Source organism: Hemibagrus wyckioides, linkage group LG04 (genome assembly GCF_019097595.1).
Source record: "Hemibagrus wyckioides isolate EC202008001 linkage group LG04, SWU_Hwy_1.0, whole genome shotgun sequence".
Classification (NCBI taxonomy): Eukaryota; Metazoa; Chordata; class Actinopteri; order Siluriformes; family Bagridae; genus Hemibagrus; species Hemibagrus wyckioides.
The window spans coordinates 19,549,131-19,569,739 of NC_080713.1; the positions used below are offsets into that span (position 1 = coordinate 19,549,131).

General features: G+C 39.6%; 1 protein-coding gene across 2 annotated transcripts in view; it reads right to left on the minus strand.

Annotated features, from left to right (window-relative positions):
* The window catches only part of itpr2 (inositol 1,4,5-trisphosphate receptor, type 2), an 87,519-nt gene that overhangs the window by 23,686 nt on the left and 43,224 nt on the right, over nt 1-20,609 (minus strand). For both annotated transcript variants that reach the window (XM_058387279.1, XM_058387278.1), the window contains exons 38-45: nt 11,086-11,188; nt 9,021-9,208; nt 8,728-8,908; nt 5,983-6,227; nt 3,967-4,167; nt 3,723-3,833; nt 2,207-2,302; nt 1,873-1,992 (exon numbers count right to left, since the gene is read on the minus strand). In XM_058387279.1, coding sequence (XP_058243262.1) covers nt 1,873-1,992; nt 2,207-2,302; nt 3,723-3,833; nt 3,967-4,167; nt 5,983-6,227; nt 8,728-8,908; nt 9,021-9,208; nt 11,086-11,188 — 1,245 coding nt within the window. The remainder of the gene's footprint in view (nt 1-1,872; nt 1,993-2,206; nt 2,303-3,722; nt 3,834-3,966; nt 4,168-5,982; nt 6,228-8,727; nt 8,909-9,020; nt 9,209-11,085; nt 11,189-20,609) is intronic.

The following is a 20,609-nucleotide window of genomic DNA, read 5'->3' on the forward strand; positions in this document are numbered from 1 at the left end:
ACCGTCACTTTCACATCCAAGCTCACAAACAAGCCTGGTGTTTATGTGTGGCACTTTCTAAACAGTACTACCTGAAGATATTAAATACAAAAAACCACAATGATATTTTTGGTTTTGTTAAAATGCCCCTTATCTCATATGATCTGTCTGTTCCTGTTTCTCTATGGGTGTGCGTTTGACTGAAGACACCCGGGTCCCTGCGGCTGAGTTTTGTTTTGTTCATATGGAGAACAATGTACAAAAATAAGAGGGGGAAAAAAAAAGCATTGGCTAATCCAGCTGAGAGCTGTGCAAGAAAAAATGAACATGGCTGCAGGCAGTGTGTGTACGATGGATAAATTTAACTTCAAACTCGCTTTCATTTCTGTTCTTGTGTGTGTGTGTGTGTGTGTGTGTGTGTGTGGAAACAAAAAAGAAAAGAACGGTTGATGAAATAATGGGCGATTATGAAATCTCCCGGTTGGTGGGACAGTCTGTGTGACATCAAGCTCAATAGTCACACGAAGACACGAAGATTAAAACAGAACTGTAACTGACAGGCAAACGCCTCAGACAATCAGCATAAACAATTTATATATGTATAAACCAAAGCTGAATACTCACACAAAACTTTTCACAAAACCTTTACAGTTTCTCAGTGAAAGTTAACAGTGGTTTCAATGTAAGAAAATCCCACTTAACTAAGAGTGACAATAGTCACGTTCCTACTTGAGTCACAGATTGAATGCCCTCGTATAAGAACACTCAGGTACGGCAAAAGGTGAAATATTATTTTATCTAAAATTCAAATTCAGGTATTTTTTCCCCTTCCTAATGTTGTTTGTCTTCAAAATGATGTCACACAACAAAATCTCACCACATCACACTTAAACTTCAGACAAAGCTTACATCTAACCAGGTTCTTGAAGGCATGTACAGTATAATAAGACTAGCGAGAAGAAGTTCTAGTGTTAGTTGTGGCATCCATACATATTTCTTAGGTTATAGATTTAACTGGATGTTGTTAAATATATCGTTATACCACAGCCCTGTTGAGTTCTCGAGTCCGACTTGTGAAAAGGTGCTGATTAATTTCCTGTAACAGCCTTTCTCTTACAGCAGCGCTGGCTGCAATGTATATTAATGCACTTGTTCTGATGCTTTTGTTTCTACAGCAACAACTTTACACAGGAACTTGTATGACAGATAATCCACAGGAGTGTATTTAAAAAGTGTGGATATGGTGACATTTTCTGTAAGGAGACATTTATTTAGGCTTTTCGGAAGGAGTCTCCGACATCAGTGGTTTGTAACAGTCAGAGGCAAAACTGTAACTGTACGTTTTCTGACACGGGAAAGTCTTCAGGGTGAAGGGATTTTAAAGTCCTTGTCAACATGAAAAGATTTTTTTTTTTTTATTTCAAGAAGGGGGGAAAACAAAAAGAGACTGGTGGGGAAACACTCTGAATAGCTGCTATAATGAAAGCGATAACAGGAACATCTTACATGGATGAACTGTGACTATAAACTGATTAAATGTATGATGGGTTGATCTTAATAAAGAGAAAATTATAATCATTGGGTAGCTGCAGTGGGGTTCGAGGAATAACACACTTCAGGGTGTGCTGTCATTGGAAAACAATCAAATTTCCTTATAATAGCATGCCTCATCATACTTATTTAATTAACAGCAATTAGCAGAAATATTAGCTGGCAGCTGAGCAAAAAAAAAAAAAAAAAAGTGTCATTATTCAAATCATAATCTTTGGGATTCATCATCAATGCTCGAGATAATGTTAATGTACAGATCCCCTAAAATGATAATGATAATTAATTATGCATAATATTGAAGCGTGAGAACTTTCGATATCTGACTTGAAAATAGAATCCCACCTGATGGGCCAGGATGTATATGTTGTGGCCAACGTCTTTTGGACTGATCACGTCTCCTGGTAACTCCCCGTCCACCTCACTCTCTACTCCCTGCAAATAGGCCTCCTTAATTACACCCACCTATGAGACACACACACACACACACACACACACACACACACACACAATGAGTCACTTGCTTGTCTGAAATGAAAATACAAAATATAATCGTCTTTGTGTCTTTGTCACAGGAGCAACAAAGAAACAATGACATGCCACTGTTTCATAACATCCAACAGAATAGAAAGCAAGCCCGGTTTAGACTCTAGAGTCCAATCTTGCTGTTCTCACTCACCAGCTCATCTGGTCGCATCTTGTCCAGGATTTTCTCTGCGTTCTCACCATCATGGCAACTCTCCATGATGGCCAGTAGCAGCTTGGAGGCATTATTCTGCAATAATTCAACAAGCAGGAGGAACTTTCAGCTTAACTTGGGTTCTCAAATGTCATTTTACTAAGTACACAAAGCTTTTATTTACATTATTCAGTGATTGTGTAGGTGCACTTTGTAGGTCTATAATTACAGGATTCATGAGTAGTCATAGGACTACAAGTGACATGATATTATTAGCAAGATCCATCATTCTCTCAAGAGCGCTGACACATTTACATTTACGACATTTGGCAGGCGCCCTTATCCAGAGCGACAGTTTATCTCATTTTATACAACTGAGCAATTGGGGCCCAGCAGAGTGGCAGCTTGGTGGACCTGGTATACTAACCCTAACCATAGCCTAACCCTAGGCTGCTCTAAGTGTAGACCTGGGATTCGAACTCACAACCTTCCAATTAGTAGTCCGATGCCTTAACCACTAAGCTACCACATCCTCCACAGACACAGGAACTGGCACAAATGCATGTATGGTGCTGCTGTAAGGGAATAAAATACAGTAGTTTTTCTGGGTAAGGAATAATCCAACATCCATGTATATTAGACAAACACTGGCCCGATGGTCAGAAACTAACCATGGACAATTAACACAAAAAAACTGCTACGAAACAAGTCAAAACCTCTGCCACCAACAAATCTAGGCCTTCTTGTTACTTGTTTTGTATGCCCTAATTACCCTTAAAGTATACTTGAACAAACATTTCGATTTCAGGCATTTGACCTTCTGTGACCTCGAACCTGTTTGACTCAATTTCATAATCTAATCAGTTCAAATCCTGTAAACATTTAACTACACATTCTTGCATTAATGAGAATCTCAGACAGACACACAGATGGACGCATGAATGGGCATAAAGAAGTTGTTGGAACTGTCACAGTTAGTCACAATGTTTGATCAAACAAGGACCTTACTCCTGAGTTTTCCAAAATAAGCATAAAAAAGAAAGCTCATCTTTTTAGTTCATCCTCAGCATGATGCTTTTCCTTGCAGCCACCACTTTGTCTAATAATGGCATCTTTATCAGATGTGATAAACAGTGACCGAAACAAAGTTGAAAGGGGAATTTCAGGCAAGTTCTTCCCAGGACAGATAAATCCTACATTAATGTTATTGTCTTGTACACTAATAATGATCTCGCACAACTTCCTACTTTAACAAGCATTTATAATGAAGATCTTATGTTCTATTAAAATCAGGTGAATGTAGTACACATGGAATTTTTAGCGTGACAAGCATGCTTATATCATGAAAACCTTCCCATCTCTAGTGTTCACTTATCCTGTGTAAATCACTACAGAATTACTACAGATATTCTCTGGGAACACCACAAACAGCTAGATGTCTTATCCTGTAGAAAGAAAGTACAACCATTGGGGCATTTGTTTCCTTTTGGTTTTCAATATATAAGTTTTCCAGTACCTTCAACTCCAATACAAGGTCCATCCTATTCTTCCCCAAGGGCTCAATAGGATTCACTATAAGAGCGATGATGATGTCAATGCCATTGGACTCATGCTTGGCTATACAAGACTGAGAAGAAGAAAAAAACACATTTACTATTTATGCATACACACTGATGCTTGGCACATAAGTGCAGTCAAGCAGTTGCAAGCAAACAGCACAGGCTCATGAACTTTATGAGTAACTAATCCACATGGGCTACCTGATTCTCATGGCAAGGGCCTTGACAGTACTCAGTGATGCTCTCCAGCGTCTGTTTGACCAGGGCCACGTTCCTCTCATTAATGTAAAGGCCCAACAGCCCCAAGCCTCCTGTAGTGCTGCCACAGATGCAGTCCAGAAATTGCAATGTCTCACATACCAAGTTATAGTTGGTTTTGTTGTTCTGGTCTCGAAGGAAATTCTGCAAAGGGATTTTTTTTTAAAGCTGAGTTAGATGAATTTATGGTCAGATCTTACTTTGAGGCTAATTGTGGATCTAGTTATCTGGTTAAAATGATCAGTAACAATTATTATGGCTGAAATTACTATCTATCAACAGATAAAGCTATCGTCAAGTTTATAAAGCTGGGGCTGGCAGTGTAAAATGGACTGGCCAAAAATACCAGAAAATACCTTTAACACAGTGGCGGACCGTCAGGGCCAGCAAGGCCTTCTCTGCTGGCCTAAACAGCAGTGATCTGAATCACTGACTTGCATTTTAATATATTTAATATATTTTTCCATGTGTATTAAATTATTCCCGATAGTCATTTCATACATTTCATAGCTTTTCTCTCGGTTGTGCTGCTTCCAGTAGGGTATGATAAGAGTATTTATCCAATCATATTTCAGCCAACATCATGGTTTGAGCGGCCGTAAGGCCTGCAGAATTAAAAGTGCCGGCGCCCAAAGCTTAAAATAAATGGCAATGAAACTGTTTCATTAACCAATCAGATTTCGAGTTGGCATCACTGGGGCCATCTAGCAGGCATACGATTACGTCAGCAATTTCCCATCCTTTGATTGGATAGTTGGAGTAGTCAGAGGCAGCGACCCGCCCATATACATTGTTTCTATATTCACTGCGTCTCAATTCAGATGCTGCGTCCTCCAGAGATTGCAGTTTGCTGCAAATCATCAAGAATGTCTTTTTTGAGAAAAGTAATCATAATAAAATGGACTATTCCTTGTGAGGTGTGAAATACTGTAGAATAATTTCTTTTTTACTTTTTATTTAACGGGTGATTAGTATCTATTGCCGTGGCGTCCAGGGACGATTGTAGAATTTTCATTTAAGGGGAGCCCCCAATGAGGGTATAATAGTAAAAAATAAATAAATAAATGAAATAAAGTAAAGGTTTGACTAACAGGGTAGGATGGTAAACTTATTGCAGCATTCCACTGTATTGCACAGATGTGTATAACATTTGAGTATTGAACAAGCCAAATACAAGTCTTCCTGATCACACACACACACACACACACACACTTGTCCTCTGATCCTCGCTCTGCGACACTGTGGTCTGCAGATTGTAGAACGCACTGAAAGACGGCAAAGAGCTGAAATCTGCCGCCGTTTTCATATGAAATTTAAAGGGGACTGAGGCGATCACCAATTTGTGTACAGTTTATGGAGAATCGCAGAACTTTAGGAGGGCTGAGTAGAAAATGTCAGGGGGTCATAATGATGGTATAGAGGTGGATTAATTCAGGAAGGACACCAGTGAAGGCCTAGGTGTGAAATGCACGGTCCGCCACTGCTTTAACATATACTTCAAACATAAAGAATCCTTTCAAGGAAAGACATTTGACCTTTCTTTAATTAAATGCAATTAACTATAGTGCTAAAAGAATCTCAAATCTTGGACAGACACATGGAGGGATGGATGCATAAATAGACCGACTAATGCAAAAATCATAGCTAGCCAAAACTGGGCCTTGAGTTCCTGAACGTGAACGTGTAAATAACAGAATGGAAGGGAATGAAGGAAAAACTACTTCAGGCATTTGACCTTGCTATGACCTTGATCCTGTTTGGATCAATTCAAAAATATAATCATTTCATTTACTTGTTAGAGTGATAAATCCATATAAATCCTACAAACATTAAAATACTTGTTCTTTCAAAATCGTGCTAACAAGACGGATATTTCCGAATAGACAACCAGAAACCATAATGCCTCCACCAATCAGTGGCCGCATGGAAAAAAAAAACAAATTGAGGTCTTTACTGTACCTGCAAATGCCTGTTGTGGTTCTCACACAGCAGCTGCAAAAAGCGTAAAATGGGCTTCATGATGGTGATGGCCTGGCCCATCTGCACCTCCTCCACCTCTTCTTCCATCTCCTCAGCCCCTTGACCTGCCATATCATGATCTGGGTCTCCCTCCTTACGGAAAGCACTGTAAGCCTTGTATGTGGCACAAGAGGCATCTTTCAGCTGCCCCTTCATCTCCTCTTTCAGGTGCATTGAGTCCCAGCCTGCAAAAAGAAGCAGACACTAAAGTTTTAGTTATAGATAAAGAAAATCAGAACTGTGATATAGAAGGCCAGCTGCAGTTCAGGCTCCATGGACAGCACAAACAAAACTGACAAACAAGGTCCTTGAAATCAACCAAAAGCCAGAAAGAATCACTTCTCATAGCTAAACATCAGGAGCTTTTTCAATGTCAAGACACTGTAGAAGCTTTCACACACAATTTATTGCAAATTACAATAAATAACCACTTTTTTCTAGAATACAATATTTATGTTGCATAAGCTGGATCTGAAGTTGTCCATGGTCTTCGCAGTACTCAGTAAAAATCCAGTTACAGATTAGCAAAATGATGCAAAACGCTAAACTTCAGTGGACTTTCAGTTCATTGAGACTTTAGACTGTCAGTTTCTGAGATACATTTCAACTTAACTCCAACCTATTTTCACAACCAGTCTCCAACCTTTGCAGAAGTCCTCAATACTAAAGAGATCTTTAAAGTGTAGTTCAAATCCTGAGCAATCATGAGTTCCAGCTGTTTCCATCTCTGCTCTGCTTTGTGACATGTTAACCAAGTAATATGCTTTAAACCTTCTTAAAATTTTGAGTAGGTCATCAAAAATCCACACACACATTAACACAGATGCATCATACCTAATTATAACTTGATCAGACTTAAACTTCCTGAGAAGTTGATCTTAGCCCCTCCCCTTTGTTAGCCCACACCCCAAACTTCAGAATGACCTCAGAATCATGTCCTGTATATACATTTCCAGTTTCATGCAAAGGCACACAAGCAAATCACAAGTTACATCTAACTCAATTAGGCTCCAACTTGTTAGAACTGATTTGCTTGCGTTGACCATATTGTTCACAAACGTGAACCTGTTTTTAATAATTAATGCGATAACTCAGTGGTATATACAGACATACTAGAAAGGACTAGTTCACAAAAGGATATTTTATATATTATGCAATGAACAAAAAAACCCCATCATAACAGAAAGTAGTAAGCAGTGCCACTCAGTTTTTGACAGTAGGACCACTAAAATTCACTAAAACACTCGCATTAGGCTGATCTCAGTTCACTATGCTGATCTGAACTGATCTGTTACGCGAGTATTGATTGAGGCATGGAATACTAACTGTTGATCAAGTTTTGTGTCAATAAGACTTTTGGTTTTGATATATCTGATAAGTTTTTTAGCAGAGCATCAGAAGAAAAAGCCTTAAATGTAATTGGACCCATAGGGTTAGGGTTAGACATACAAGTCCAATAGTTTGCCTCAGCTGCAATAGTGCTTGGCCCCCTAAATAGAACCTTAAAACCCTTCTACCCAAGCAAGATTTCTAGATAGTTAAAACAGTCTGGAATCTTTTGCAGTTTTAGGGTTCACATATTGGTTAAGAAACCAATTGTAGCACAATATATATTCAGCACAAAATCCAGAGGCCATGATTTTCCAGTCTACTATACATAAATAATACTTAAATAACCTAAGAACACCCTGACACATTATACAATCACACTGCAACACTTCTAGGAACTTGAAACTACATTCCACATTCTTGTAAATTCATACCTTTCCTGAAGGTTTCTCTATAGATCCTGAACAATTTGCTTTAAAGATGAATGACTGAATAATACTCCAGAAATTGTTTCAATACTGTTTCTGAATCTGGTCTTTTTTAATAAGCACTAATACTCTTGATGATTTGAACTAGTTCATGGTTTGAAATTCTGAATTTAATCCAAACAATTTTTAGCTTATAGTAGTTTCCTCCAACATTTTTTTGATACCGAAAATGATCTCATTGTACATGTTATATATATATTATATATATATATAGGTCTTTGAACAAACTTTACCTGTTCAATGGAACTGGCATTAAGGTGGCATTGGAGATTCTTCCAAGGGAAAGATGTGAATGATATGTTAAAACCAGTATTAAAAGAGAGCAAGGTTGAAAAGTCTGGTTAAAAAATCTGAGCTCATTTATCCTTACATGAAACTCTTATGTGGAAAAAAAAACGAAGTGTAAAATAGAAAACAAAGGCTCTTTGAAACTCGCGGCCCTCATGTGACCACCATGTGATGTGGAGTGAGGCAAGTGAAACGTAGGTCACCTGGCCAACATCAAGCTCATGGAACATGATTGCCGTAGGTCTACAATGAGCTAAACTGTTACGGACCCACTATTCACATCATTAGTAATTTATAGAATTCCATTTATATCCATAGAACTACTCTTTTTAGCATGGTTTTAAACTAGCCATTAAACAACGCTGCCACTACAGTGAAACAAATTATACTGATTACTTCATAGCTTGTGGTCATTTTGATATCACCCCATTCACTCTGCTCAGATCATTAGCATTTTCCATTATGCTAATTTGGCTGGACATAAACATGTTAAGAGAACAAATCAACGCATCAGTAAACATAGAATCATCATTATTCATGCTTTCATTAATAATAATATTATCGTGTTGAGCCGCTCTACCTTTCCTCTGTCTGAAACTGGAAACTTCTCCTTCCTCCTCACGCTTCCGGCAGCTGATCTCAAACATGTTGACTGAGACGGTGGAGCGGATCTCCTTCTGAGCCGCATGCATGTGGTCGTAGAAAACTTTAAAGAACTTCTCTGACTTCTTCTGCTTGTGCAGCTGATGATAGAAGGAATTCTGCAGGGAGAGAGTAGGCGGGTGGATATGGAATGCATAAGAACCAATTCCTTCATAAAATATGATACCCACAAAGCACCTGCTCTATATGCGTGTGTAGGGGGGTACCTACTTGTATCTGTGTGTTTCCACCCCTTAGCAGTGCAATGCCTAATAGGATGCTCTCCTCAAACACTCGGTCATTCTTCGTGCTGACAATGAGATCAATGACTAGCTCTGTTGCTCCCACACTATCCAAAAGACACTGGATATCCACCATAGATGTGCCAGGCTTATCAGAATCCTGTCCTGGAGAACCAGCTGCACACAAACACACAAAACACAGTAATATACCTGGGGAAAACAATGCAAGCAAACAAGCAATGACTAGCATTAAAAAGACTTTAGATTTAAACTAGCTGTAACAGCATTTTGGAACCATATTTAATAAATGTAAGGGAATATACACTTTGACAAATGACAAATATATTACCTTACCCACTGAGCCAGTGGAACCTACAGTATGCTGCCTAGTCCCATGTTATGGTTGATTGGAGGAAAAAATGACCAGGCTAAAAATGTAGCAATGTATTTCAAGCTAGGTTGCTAGTTTACACCAGCAACTGATAAGTCGCTTGTTGGTGTGTACTGCCCAGCTATTTTATTTCCAATAAGAAATAATATTAAATATACACACTTTCTAAAGCCAGCTAGCTAAATTCAATTAAAATTATAGAAATACCAGTTGAAAAATTGATCGATTTACATGTTAAATGCTAGGCTTCATATTAGCTTCATTCCTCATGTTATTGAAACACCATGTCATATGAACACCATCCCAAGGCACAAATCTTTGTTACTTGCTTCCAAGCTTTATTTTTCTTTGTAATCCCTCTATAAACATTTAACGAGCGGTCAAAATGACAAAATAAAATGAAACCATGGTCGAAATGACTTTCTTTTTTGCACGTCACACACTACAAGCTAACTACTTATGAGCATGAAGTAAAGCTGTGTGTGGAAAAACTGATGAAACGTTGGCCCAAAGGTGCCACAGGCCTGGTCAGAGAAATCATTCAAGCCAGTCTCTGGATTAGTCACTTTACCTCATCATATCTAATTAGCATAAAATTCAGAAACTGAATTTGTCGCCTGCGACTGTGTTTGAATGAAGTTATGAGTCTCGCACACACAGAAAATGAACTGCCGCCTGTCACTTTGTCACTTGCTATGTGGAACGTAGTGAAAGTGCATTAATACAGACGGAAGAAAATGACAACACTCGTGGTCAATATGTCTTCCAACATAATTGAATTATTGACAAATTACATAGCAAATTACTGGACAAGGTGTCGAATTGAGATGAAGTTATCTGTCCTCACCTCCCACTTAAATGACGGGAAAGTCTTTATAGTGTCTTTATTTTATATTCATGTATAACTGCAATGTGACTCTTATATTAGAAGGGTTCTATAACATTATGGCTTAGCACTGGAATTTTACCCACAAAATATTTGTCTTCCTGATACTGATAAAAAACTGTCTGTTATTCATTCACGCTAATCAATCTGTCTTGTAAAAAAAAACAACATTCTACCGAAAAGCAGATCCGCAATGATGGGTTTGTTTTTAGAGCAGCAGACAGTTACAGCATCAAGATGCGTCACAATGACGAGTAGAAGTCTTTTTTTGGTTGTTGATCACGGGGAAAAACTCCAAATCCAAAAACCACAGACATGAAATCTGCCTGTTCCAGATGCCCTGCTATTGATTTCTCCACTGTGATACATGTAATGCATGTACACACCATTATATCTAAGCTACATACTGAAGCTTTCATCAGTGATCATTCATTCCATGAGATCATTCAGTTGTGGCATCACCCCCAGCATTAGGTATTTAAAGAAATATGACCACTGTAAGTGAGTCACACACGTCCTTGTACGATTCTAAGCTGTGCAGGATCAATAGCCTGCCCTGAAATGGTCTGTATGGGAATCTGAACCCATTAAAGTTTACTAATGACGCATGAATCGGAGCACATCACCCCACAGCATCATTTTGAAGTAGTGGAACCTGCCTCAACGATTCTCAGTAACAATTAACACACACAGCCTTATTTTATAATCATTTTTTTGTTGCATTTTTAGGGATACCAGAGTGTTTTACTAATGTGTGTGTTCATGTAGGTCCTATACCTCCAGGGGAAGATCCTCCACCACTGCCAAACTCCAGAGCCTTGGAGTGGAGCCGCTGGTTACCGAAGTAGTGTGTCAGAAGAGTCTTCCTCAACGCGTTGCCCTACACAGGAGACATGATGTCAGATTAATAACACCCCTAATGTTTACCACAAATAAATAAGCACAAATACAAGACGTTCAAAACACAAGTAAAACCAGTTCACCTTGAACATCACTCCTAATCATTCTGAATCACGACATTCTCATACAACTTTTTTTTATTTCTTCAGACAATTCAACAGTTACAGGTGTGAATAAACAAACGAAACAAAAAAAGGTTGTGAAGTTCAAATCCCAGCTACTGCTGAACCCTTGGGCATTGGCATTCCAGTTCTATGATTAGATTGAATTCTGCCTCACTTCTTCCTCATGTCTACCAAATGAATAACTGTAAATAAATGCAGAAATTGATTTTCTCCGCATAGCACATGGCACTGGTGTGTAGTGTGAAGAAGTATTATTAGCTATTTGAGAGGCATGTCTGTTCCAGAATCGTACCCAGAGCATATTCTCAAAGCTAGCTGGCTTTAAGTTGGACTGTGTGGCCAGACTGTTAGTGCATGCTGTGCATTCTGCTGAGCTGAATTAAAACAGATGATAAAAACAATGCAACCATAATATAGAGAGATGCAACACATTTACTACAGATTATATAAAGTGTTATACAAAAACAATATGTATTCCAAGATGATATAACGTTGTTGTTTTCCCTGTTCGGGGTTGCCACAGTGGATCGTTCCAGCCGCATATTTGACTTTGGCACAGGATTTACGCCGGATGCCCCTTCTGACACAACCCTCCCATTTTATCCAGGCTTGGGACTGGCACTGAGAGTTAACCTGTAAGTGTTGGTTCCCTGCCCTGGAATGGAGGCTGGTCAGCAGTGATGAGAGTGCTGGATTCTGCTGCTGGACCACTATGGACCCCAAGAATATATAATAACCTACACTAAAATGCTAGTAAGCTCCAAATGTTAATGATACAGTCTAACAAGTTATGCAGCTTCCAAGTGTGGAACTAATCAAGCAGGACATCATTAACAGCATCAGAAAGTGTGCAACTGTGTGTTAGACCGAATAAAACAAGTGACCTGAGCAGCGTCTGATCAACAGTTCATCCGGCCGTGATTCAGTTCATCACGTATAACCTGACAAAGAGGTTCGAACCGCGCTAACAAGAAAATCCTAACCGGGAAAAAAAAAAACTAGCGCAGGGGTCATCAATTGACGCACACAGCAAAGCATTTCGGCAGATCAAACAGACCACTGAAAAAAAAACTAATAAGAAAATAAATCTAATAAACGTAGTGGGGAAAAACCATGCTACTCTAGGGTTTGTTTCTTTTAACACTGCGGCATCTGTAGCAGATTCTCTGCTGTGCATTTATAAATTATTTATTATATTTATTATAATTGACTTACCTGAAAGTTAATGATGTTTTTTTATTTACCCCCCTCTGTTCGGATTAGTTAAGTGATGTGGCTTGTACAAAAATACCCAGAACGTTTAAAGCCAACAGGCCAGATAAGTATTTATTCAAAACAGATCTCTCCTCACTCCCAGTCTGCGGTGTTTTTCAAAAGTGGTTCAATGAAGAGCCATGATGAAAAATAATAACCACTTCAAAATAATGTGCCCTATTTATGTGCACTAGCTATGGCATAATCAATAATGGGTAAGCATGTAAAGGTAAGTTTTTCTTGATGTTTGCTTAGATGAATAAACATTGTGTTGAAAAAAACAAAAACAAAACATTTGCTTATCCAAACCTCTGTAAGTATTATTTTTATTTTTTTTTTGTAGTCAACCTTGACTGATTTTTAGCTGTCTACTTCTGGGCGTAGTGTACATCTAGAGAGGAGAAGGCTACATGTGTTTCAGATGGTGTGACCGTACCTTTTTTTTTTTTTTTTACAGACCTAACAGTCCACAGTATTGCTGACTTGGTTTCCATTAGTTTACCAGACTGTGGTTCATGAAATCACGGCTCAATGTTCTCGGCATAAAGCAAAAGTTTCCGCAAACCAAAAACCAATGCAGGTCTTTCATGTTCCAGGTCATTTCCTCTTCAGTTATTTGGCTTTGCCACTGGGTGAAATTTCATGTTTGGTCTGATTGCTGTTTAATCTGGTAAAACAGAAACCCTTCATTTTCAGGAGGTCCCCCTAATGGCATAGCAAGGCACAAAAAAAGGTAAATGCTGTTATCAGCATTCAACCTTCCAGGATTGTGCTTTTTTTTTTTGTAATTGTCACAGCCAAAAAGACTTGATTTTGCTGCAGATTTTTCACTATGTTGTGCTTTTTTACTTGCATTGGTGAAACCGCAAGCACAAGCTTCTTCTATTAAACTCCTACTAGTAAAGACTCAAATATAATTACTTTCTATGAAAGCTATTTTCCTGTTCAACGCATATGAATGAAAGCAGGGTTTAACTGAATGTGCTTTGTGATGACATCACATAATGCCTTTTGGTCCGAATCTCCTGAAAATCTGTGGCAATTTTAAAAACATTTCAAGGCTCCTTCAAATATTGCAGAGTGTTTTCCGTTAATTTCTGCGACCACAAAATTGTGAATTCCCAAAGGGACAGCATTTGTACTAATCCTGTACGAATCATGTATTGACACTGCTTCACATATACATGAATGACTGACGTTCTGAAAGATTTGGCCCTCTGTCTGTCTTTGTCAATCTGTCTGTCTATCTATCCTGTCATAAACACACAAGATAAAAAAAGCATGTTCATGTAAGAGAGAGCATTTTACATAACTCATATAAACTGTTGTAAATGTGCCAATTATACCCCAAGTACAAAGAAAGCTTTAGGCACACAGAAGGATGAGAGGGCACAAAGAAAAGCGAACATGCCACGGATGCCTGCCACTTATTTCTGCTTCCCTGAGGGAGAGGTGACAAAACGTGCCGATGAAAAAGATAGACAACGAGACAGGTGGGGGAGGTGAAGCGGCAAAGAGAGAGTGGGTGGGAGAGAGAGAGAGAGAGAGAGAGAGAGAGAGAGAGAGAGTTACATAACACCTGGTGGTGACTTGCTGGGAGACCATGAGGAAGGCAGGCAGAAAAAGCAGGGAGGTATTGATTCACCCCTCTCTCCTTTACATCCTCAAATCTCTTTCTCGCTCACAGTTTTCTCTCCTCGGTGGTTTGTGACGACTGCTTTAAACATGTTTCTATCTATTCGCCGATTGCGTAATGGCAGGTGGAGCTGTGAGGGTCTGGCGGGTGGCGTTCTATAGAGGAGTCAGGAGGAATCATGGACATCTTCAGGAGTGTTATGATGCAGATGAGAGGCTTGGACCTGATGTGAACAGTTAAAGAAGCATCCTCTGTGAGGACAGGAAGCCTAAACTCTATACAAATATACACAGAACTAGATGCAGCAAAAGCCTGTGAAGTTGCAAAGCAGCATGTCGGGGTTTTTTTTTTTCTATGTCTCTTTCCAACAAGCACATGCCACTGATGTTCCCTCAGCCTCTCAGTAAACACCGAGTCTCATCAGCAGTCTGTACAGACACGCGTCTGCTTCCACTGTCTGGAAGAGTCCAGACGCACACGTGCACATGCTCGCGCGCACACACACACACACACACACACAGCACACAGAGATAAACCCTCATTTGGGGTATCCAAATACCTTCTCTGCATTTGTGTATATTGACTGATGTTTTAAAGCTGCTTTACTCTTTTACTTGCAAAAGCAACTAATAGGGGAAGTTTGGCAAAGTGAACCTCCAGATGCTGCAGTCTCTCTTGTGCTCCTGCAGAAGGCTTTAGGTGGAGATTGAAAGAGAGAGAGAGAGAGGGAAAAAAAGAAAGAAAAACGGAGATAAAGGTAGCCGTGCCAGCCTGACTCATCTGTCTGGTGCTGCATGGAAGGAAAAAAAAACCTCCACTCAGGTAAAGTGAGGACAGAGGAAGAGAGAGAGAGAGAGAGAGAGAGAGAGAGAGAGAGAGAGAGATAGCCAATAGACTGAGAGAGGCTTGGGTGTTAAGATGTGCGTGGGCACGCCACACTGCGGCTAGCCTGGCTGAGCCTCAGACAACACTGCCCAATCCTACACAACCCGCTATCTGTAAACACCTGAGAGATGAATATATAGAGAGAAGCACGTATGGAGGCAGCTGCCGTGCTGAACCGGTTGAGCCCAGTCTGGGGTCAGCGCTGATCTCTACGGCAAAGCCTGGTGTCACAAAGCATTAGAAATTACAGCCCGTCTGACCCCAAAGCTTATACCTTCTACACCTCATAAAGCACAGGGACAGATATGAAGACAGAAAGCACTCAGCCCTTCCTCACTTACTTCCATTATTAACAGCTAAGACAATTTGAATGTCAGAGAAGATACTGATATTGTTCCAAATTAGTCACCTTCCAGTCCACTTTCACATCCATCAAATATTTAACCAAATCGTTTGGTCTGATGCTAAATCCATGAGTCGATACGAATATCGCTGAACATATGGATCGATTTTATATTCATACACAATAGATCATAGACCAGTGCTTTCAACAATATACTCTGTGAAGGCTTTTTTTTATTATTATATTCACAAAGCCTTTTTCCATCACAGAGTATTTTTCATCCTATTGTCAGGACCTTGATCCTATCTGTGTTTGGAAGCCAAGGGAGGAAAGAAAGTGGAAAAGAAGTGGAAAGGAGGGCAAACTCACTCTCCCCCTTTCAATCAAAGAGATACTACCTAATTGTAGGTGTCTGTGCGCTCATGTATGAGGAAGGGGGCAGATAGCACTTTCCTCTGAGTGTGTTTAAATATAAAAAAGCTTTAACGTAACAAAAGGTGAAAAGAGCGAAGGGAGGGAATTATATCAAATCTGGCAACACATGGAACTTGGAGCTATCCTTCCTCCCTCATACTGCTAACCTGCACTTTTTATGCAGGTTTCTCCTCTACAACATCAAGAAGGTCAGGCTATTTTTACCCGCAGAGGCCACTCAGGTGTTTGTTCAATCACTCGTCATCTCTACAACTCACTCCTGGCTGGTTAGTCCCTGTGTTGCTGGTGACAAGTGATCCAGAATTCAGCTGTAGGTTTTCAATCTACAGAAGTTCTCCCATATCATCCATGCTGTGTTCCTGCCACAAGCTTCCTGTAGTGGCATGTATCAGTGCATGTAATACCCTTAAGATAAATCATGTCAGAAATGTTCCCACCGTTATTGTGAAATTGCAACAAAACTGTACAACAACTGCACACCCTTTTATAATGAGGCAATGTTCAGAATCAACCGATCACATTCAAACTCATTAGTTAAATACTAATTAGTATATACCTGCCATCAATTAAACCAAAGCAACCAAGGAATGGCTTGACCAAATTAAGATCATGGTTTTGAAAGGCCCAGCCAGAGTCCAGATCTAAATCCAAAACTCTGAGGTGACCTGTAGAGGGCCTTGGACAGGAGATGCCCGTCCAATTGGACAGAGTTAGAATGCTTTTGCAAGGAAGAGTGTCAAAGTATTGCTAGGCCTTGATGCTCCAAACTGATGGACTTTCACCCACAAAGACTGAATGCTGTGATAAAATCTAAAGGTACTTTAAATAGGTATTAGCTCGGGGGTGTGCACACTTATGCACATGGGATATTGTACATTTTTATTATTCAATTTTTTACCCAAAAATGTTTCTTACTGTTTCTTAACTTTTCACTTTAACATATAGGTAGTAATGTCACAATCAAGGTTGCATGATTCATCTTGGTTTTATTTTTTTTACATGCCATTTTAACAAGGGTGTGCAAATATTTTATATCCACTGTATATCCCAAATCGACCCACCGTCACTCAGCAAGACTCTTCTCTGCACTGACACCCAGGTGGTGGAAGGAACTTCCCTTGTCTGTCTGAACAGCTGAGTCACTGTCTGTCTTCAAATGAAGACTGAAGACCCACCTGTTCACTAAGCATTTAAATGAGCGCTAATTTTTAAAAAAATTGTACCTTCACTTGTGTTTTACTTGCTGCACAAACTCCTCTCTAACAGGGTTTTAACTTAACAGTATAGATCCAGACTTATGAGAATTTCTTTTCGAGACACACTACACTGAATTTCTTTTTTCTATACACTGCTCTAGAAAAAGTTGTCTGCTATATACAGCAAATATATATCTAACTTCATAACTCGGGCACGGCAACACCCAAAGGGTTTTCCCAGACCGTCGTACAATTGCAAAATATAATTAATATTAAATCAATTATATTTGATATATGAAAAATCATGGTAATAAATCAGTGTACTTTCTCAAAAGACTCTAGCACTGACGCACACCTGGCATCTGTTTAAACACGTGAGTATCCTCACGCAAATGCCAATTAGCTGGCACGTTGCTTAACAACATCCTTGCATGCTGCTGAGATCTGCTCCAGCAGCCCCTCATCTAATAAGTTGTTTTACAGCATGAGCCTTTACAAGGCTTACAAAGGAGTAATGTAAAATAGTTTTTAAAAAAATGTAGGTAGCAAAAAACACAACCTTTGGATGCGAACTGCTGCATTAAACACATCTGAATTGAAAAGCATTTTAAGATCACGTGAAATATAAGCATTATAAGTGTTTATATAGTTATCGGAGTAGTGAGTAGAGATCAGACTGACATTTCCATTCCTCCTCTTGATGCTGATGATAGTACTGGAAATTGGTGAATGCTGCATGCTTGGGTTTTGCTGAGGTGAAACAGATTAAGGAAGAAAAATCAATACATTTCTAAACCCCATAGGCCTGTCTAGGCATGAAGGTGACAGTAACACATCTTACATAACACAAACAGGAAACAGAATGAAAAAGGACATGTGCAACAAAGCAAGAAAAGAGAGAGCATATTGGGTAGTCTGGGGAGAAAAACCCATCCAGGCTTAGCATTAAAACCCCCTTTCCAGCTCTCTTTTTCTTTCCCTCACCATAAAGCCAATACCTGAGGAGGCTCATGTCTTTATTTGCACTTCTGTTAAATGTCCACCTCATCCAGTCGCCTGACTGTTTTCCTACAGGGCAGGCCAGCGTTGCCCCACCAAGCCGTGTTAAGGTTTTAGGATGGTTGCCTTCATAAACAGTGCCAGCAGTAGCAAACAAATTGTCCTTGCATGTGAGAGCAATCTGTTGATTTTTAAACTTGCCCAAGACAAACAAGAGCTGAGCGTAAACAACTTCTCTGACCCAGGTCTATTTCAGAAGCCGCGCATGTGACCGGATAACGTGGTTAAGGAGCTCAGAGGGCGGCCTGACAGAGAAATGAGCCCTGCTTCACATCTATACACACCTCCAACATACAGCAGAGACGCAACTAATCTTGCAATAATAATAACAATAAACAAAAACAAGTCATTATGACTTGATGTGAAGTTTCTGTAATGTCCACTGCATTAATGCCAAAACTCAGCACTACATGATTGACTCACACCATTGTCCTTGTCCTGCACAAACTGCATGTTCAAAATAAACACTTTGCACCTTCACAGGAAAACAAGGTCAGCAACTGTCCTCAGAGAAGCTCCCAGTTGTCCTCATGAGCAGGACAGAGGTGTTGCAACTGAAGCTCTTGTCTAATAAAGCATTAACACTGCAGCCAAAAATCCAAGTCCTGCATGTCAGTACATCCTGCTCTACAGCCTTCAATTTCAATTCAATTCAATTTACTTGTATAGCACTTTTCACAATGGATATTGTCTCAAAGCAGCTTTACAAAAGAAGAGAAACAGAGAAAGGAAATAAAAATAAATACATTAAATTACTTTACCCATATTTTATCCCTAATGAGCAAGCCTGTGGCGACGATTGCAAGGAAAAACTCCTGAGGTGATATGAGGAAGAAACCTTAAGAGGAACCAGGCTCAGAAAGGAAACCCATCCTCATTTGGGTGACACTGAACAGTAAATAATGTAAATGTATCTAAATAATGTCCTTTCTACAACAGCAATCAGTGGCCCATGAGGAACTATAAGGTCACTGTAGTTTCTGAGTTCATTATAGGCACTAATTCCTTGCTGTCACAAGCTTGTAAGCGTGAGAGTGTGTTTAGTGTGTATACATAACAGGAGCACCCCCTTATTATTTTATTTTATTTTTTCAATTTGGTCAAAACTTTGAGTAGTAGCCATTACCCAATACTCATCTGATACACACTTATTTATTTTAATCCTTGCTAAAGCTGATAAAGAGGTGTTGCTGGAGTTATTTACTTGAAATTAATGATGAGCTTAAGATGAAAAATAATGATGCTAAATAAGCAACTTAACATAAATTTAACTGTCAGGTTGATGTCTTTGACAATCATGCCAAAAAAAAGAGGGAGAACCCAGATTAGTAACAAAGATCAATCCAAAGGCGATACACCTGACAATAAGTTGTGTACAAGTCTGAGGAAGAAGATAGATGAGTTGTGAAAACTCTCTCTCTCACACACACACACACACACTTGGCAAGAGGTTCAGATCTCTGCACCACCTTAATTGCTGTATTTATCGCAAGCTAAGGGAAATATTTTTCATCTTCAGCATAAAGAGTAAAGTCACCTGCTGAAGTGATGCCAGTTAGTATTAGTCACCGACTACAAGAATAACATTTAGGACACAGGGGAATCTATTTTTTTTCACTCATTTCCATACCAAGATGAAATCATAATGACCTAAATGTTACCGAAATGCAACTGAGGACACAAAGCCATGGAGTGATTTACAAACAAATCGCCTAGAGTACTTCAAATTGGCACCTAAAGATGCATGCAAAAAGTTTCTTCTCAAATCCTTTAAAAAAAAAAAAAAAACTTCTGGGAAGTTGGAGACAATTCAAGTTCTTTTAGATTTGCACATCTGCAGGTCTGTCTTCAATGTAGACTGCAGGCTTTTTTATCCAGCTCAAATCCTGTAATCTCCTGGACAATCAGGATGCATGCAAGGCCTGTCTCAAGTAGCACACATTTCTACCTTCAAGATAAAGTTCATTTAAAAGACGCACCTAATGTCCCTGATTAAGGATCATACTTCCTGGGAGCAAAATCATCCATGCTGCCTAGGTGGGTAGATGGGATGATATTACCCCACCCCATAGCAACACTAGTCTCATGGGCAGAAAAGGCAAGCTAGCACTTCCCTTCGAGTGTGTTCAGTGAGGTAAGTGTGAGCAGCTGATCGAGAGGAAGCACGTGCTAGTCTTCACGATCCCTGGTTTGCAAGTGTCATGTGATGGCAGAGAGCTGGATAGTGGGTAGTGATTAGAAAACAACCTTGAAAATGGGATAAATATATACACCAATCTGGCATGTTAGCAGCCAAAGGTGAGGTCTAGCAAATCAGACTTATTTATCCAGCACAGCCCACAGATGCCCAATCGGAATGAGTTCCAGTCCAGCTCTGATGCTCACGAGCCCACTATAGGTGCTTTCAGTGGTGAACGGTGTCAGCATGAGCACTCAGACTGCTCTGCAGCTACACGGCTCCATACACT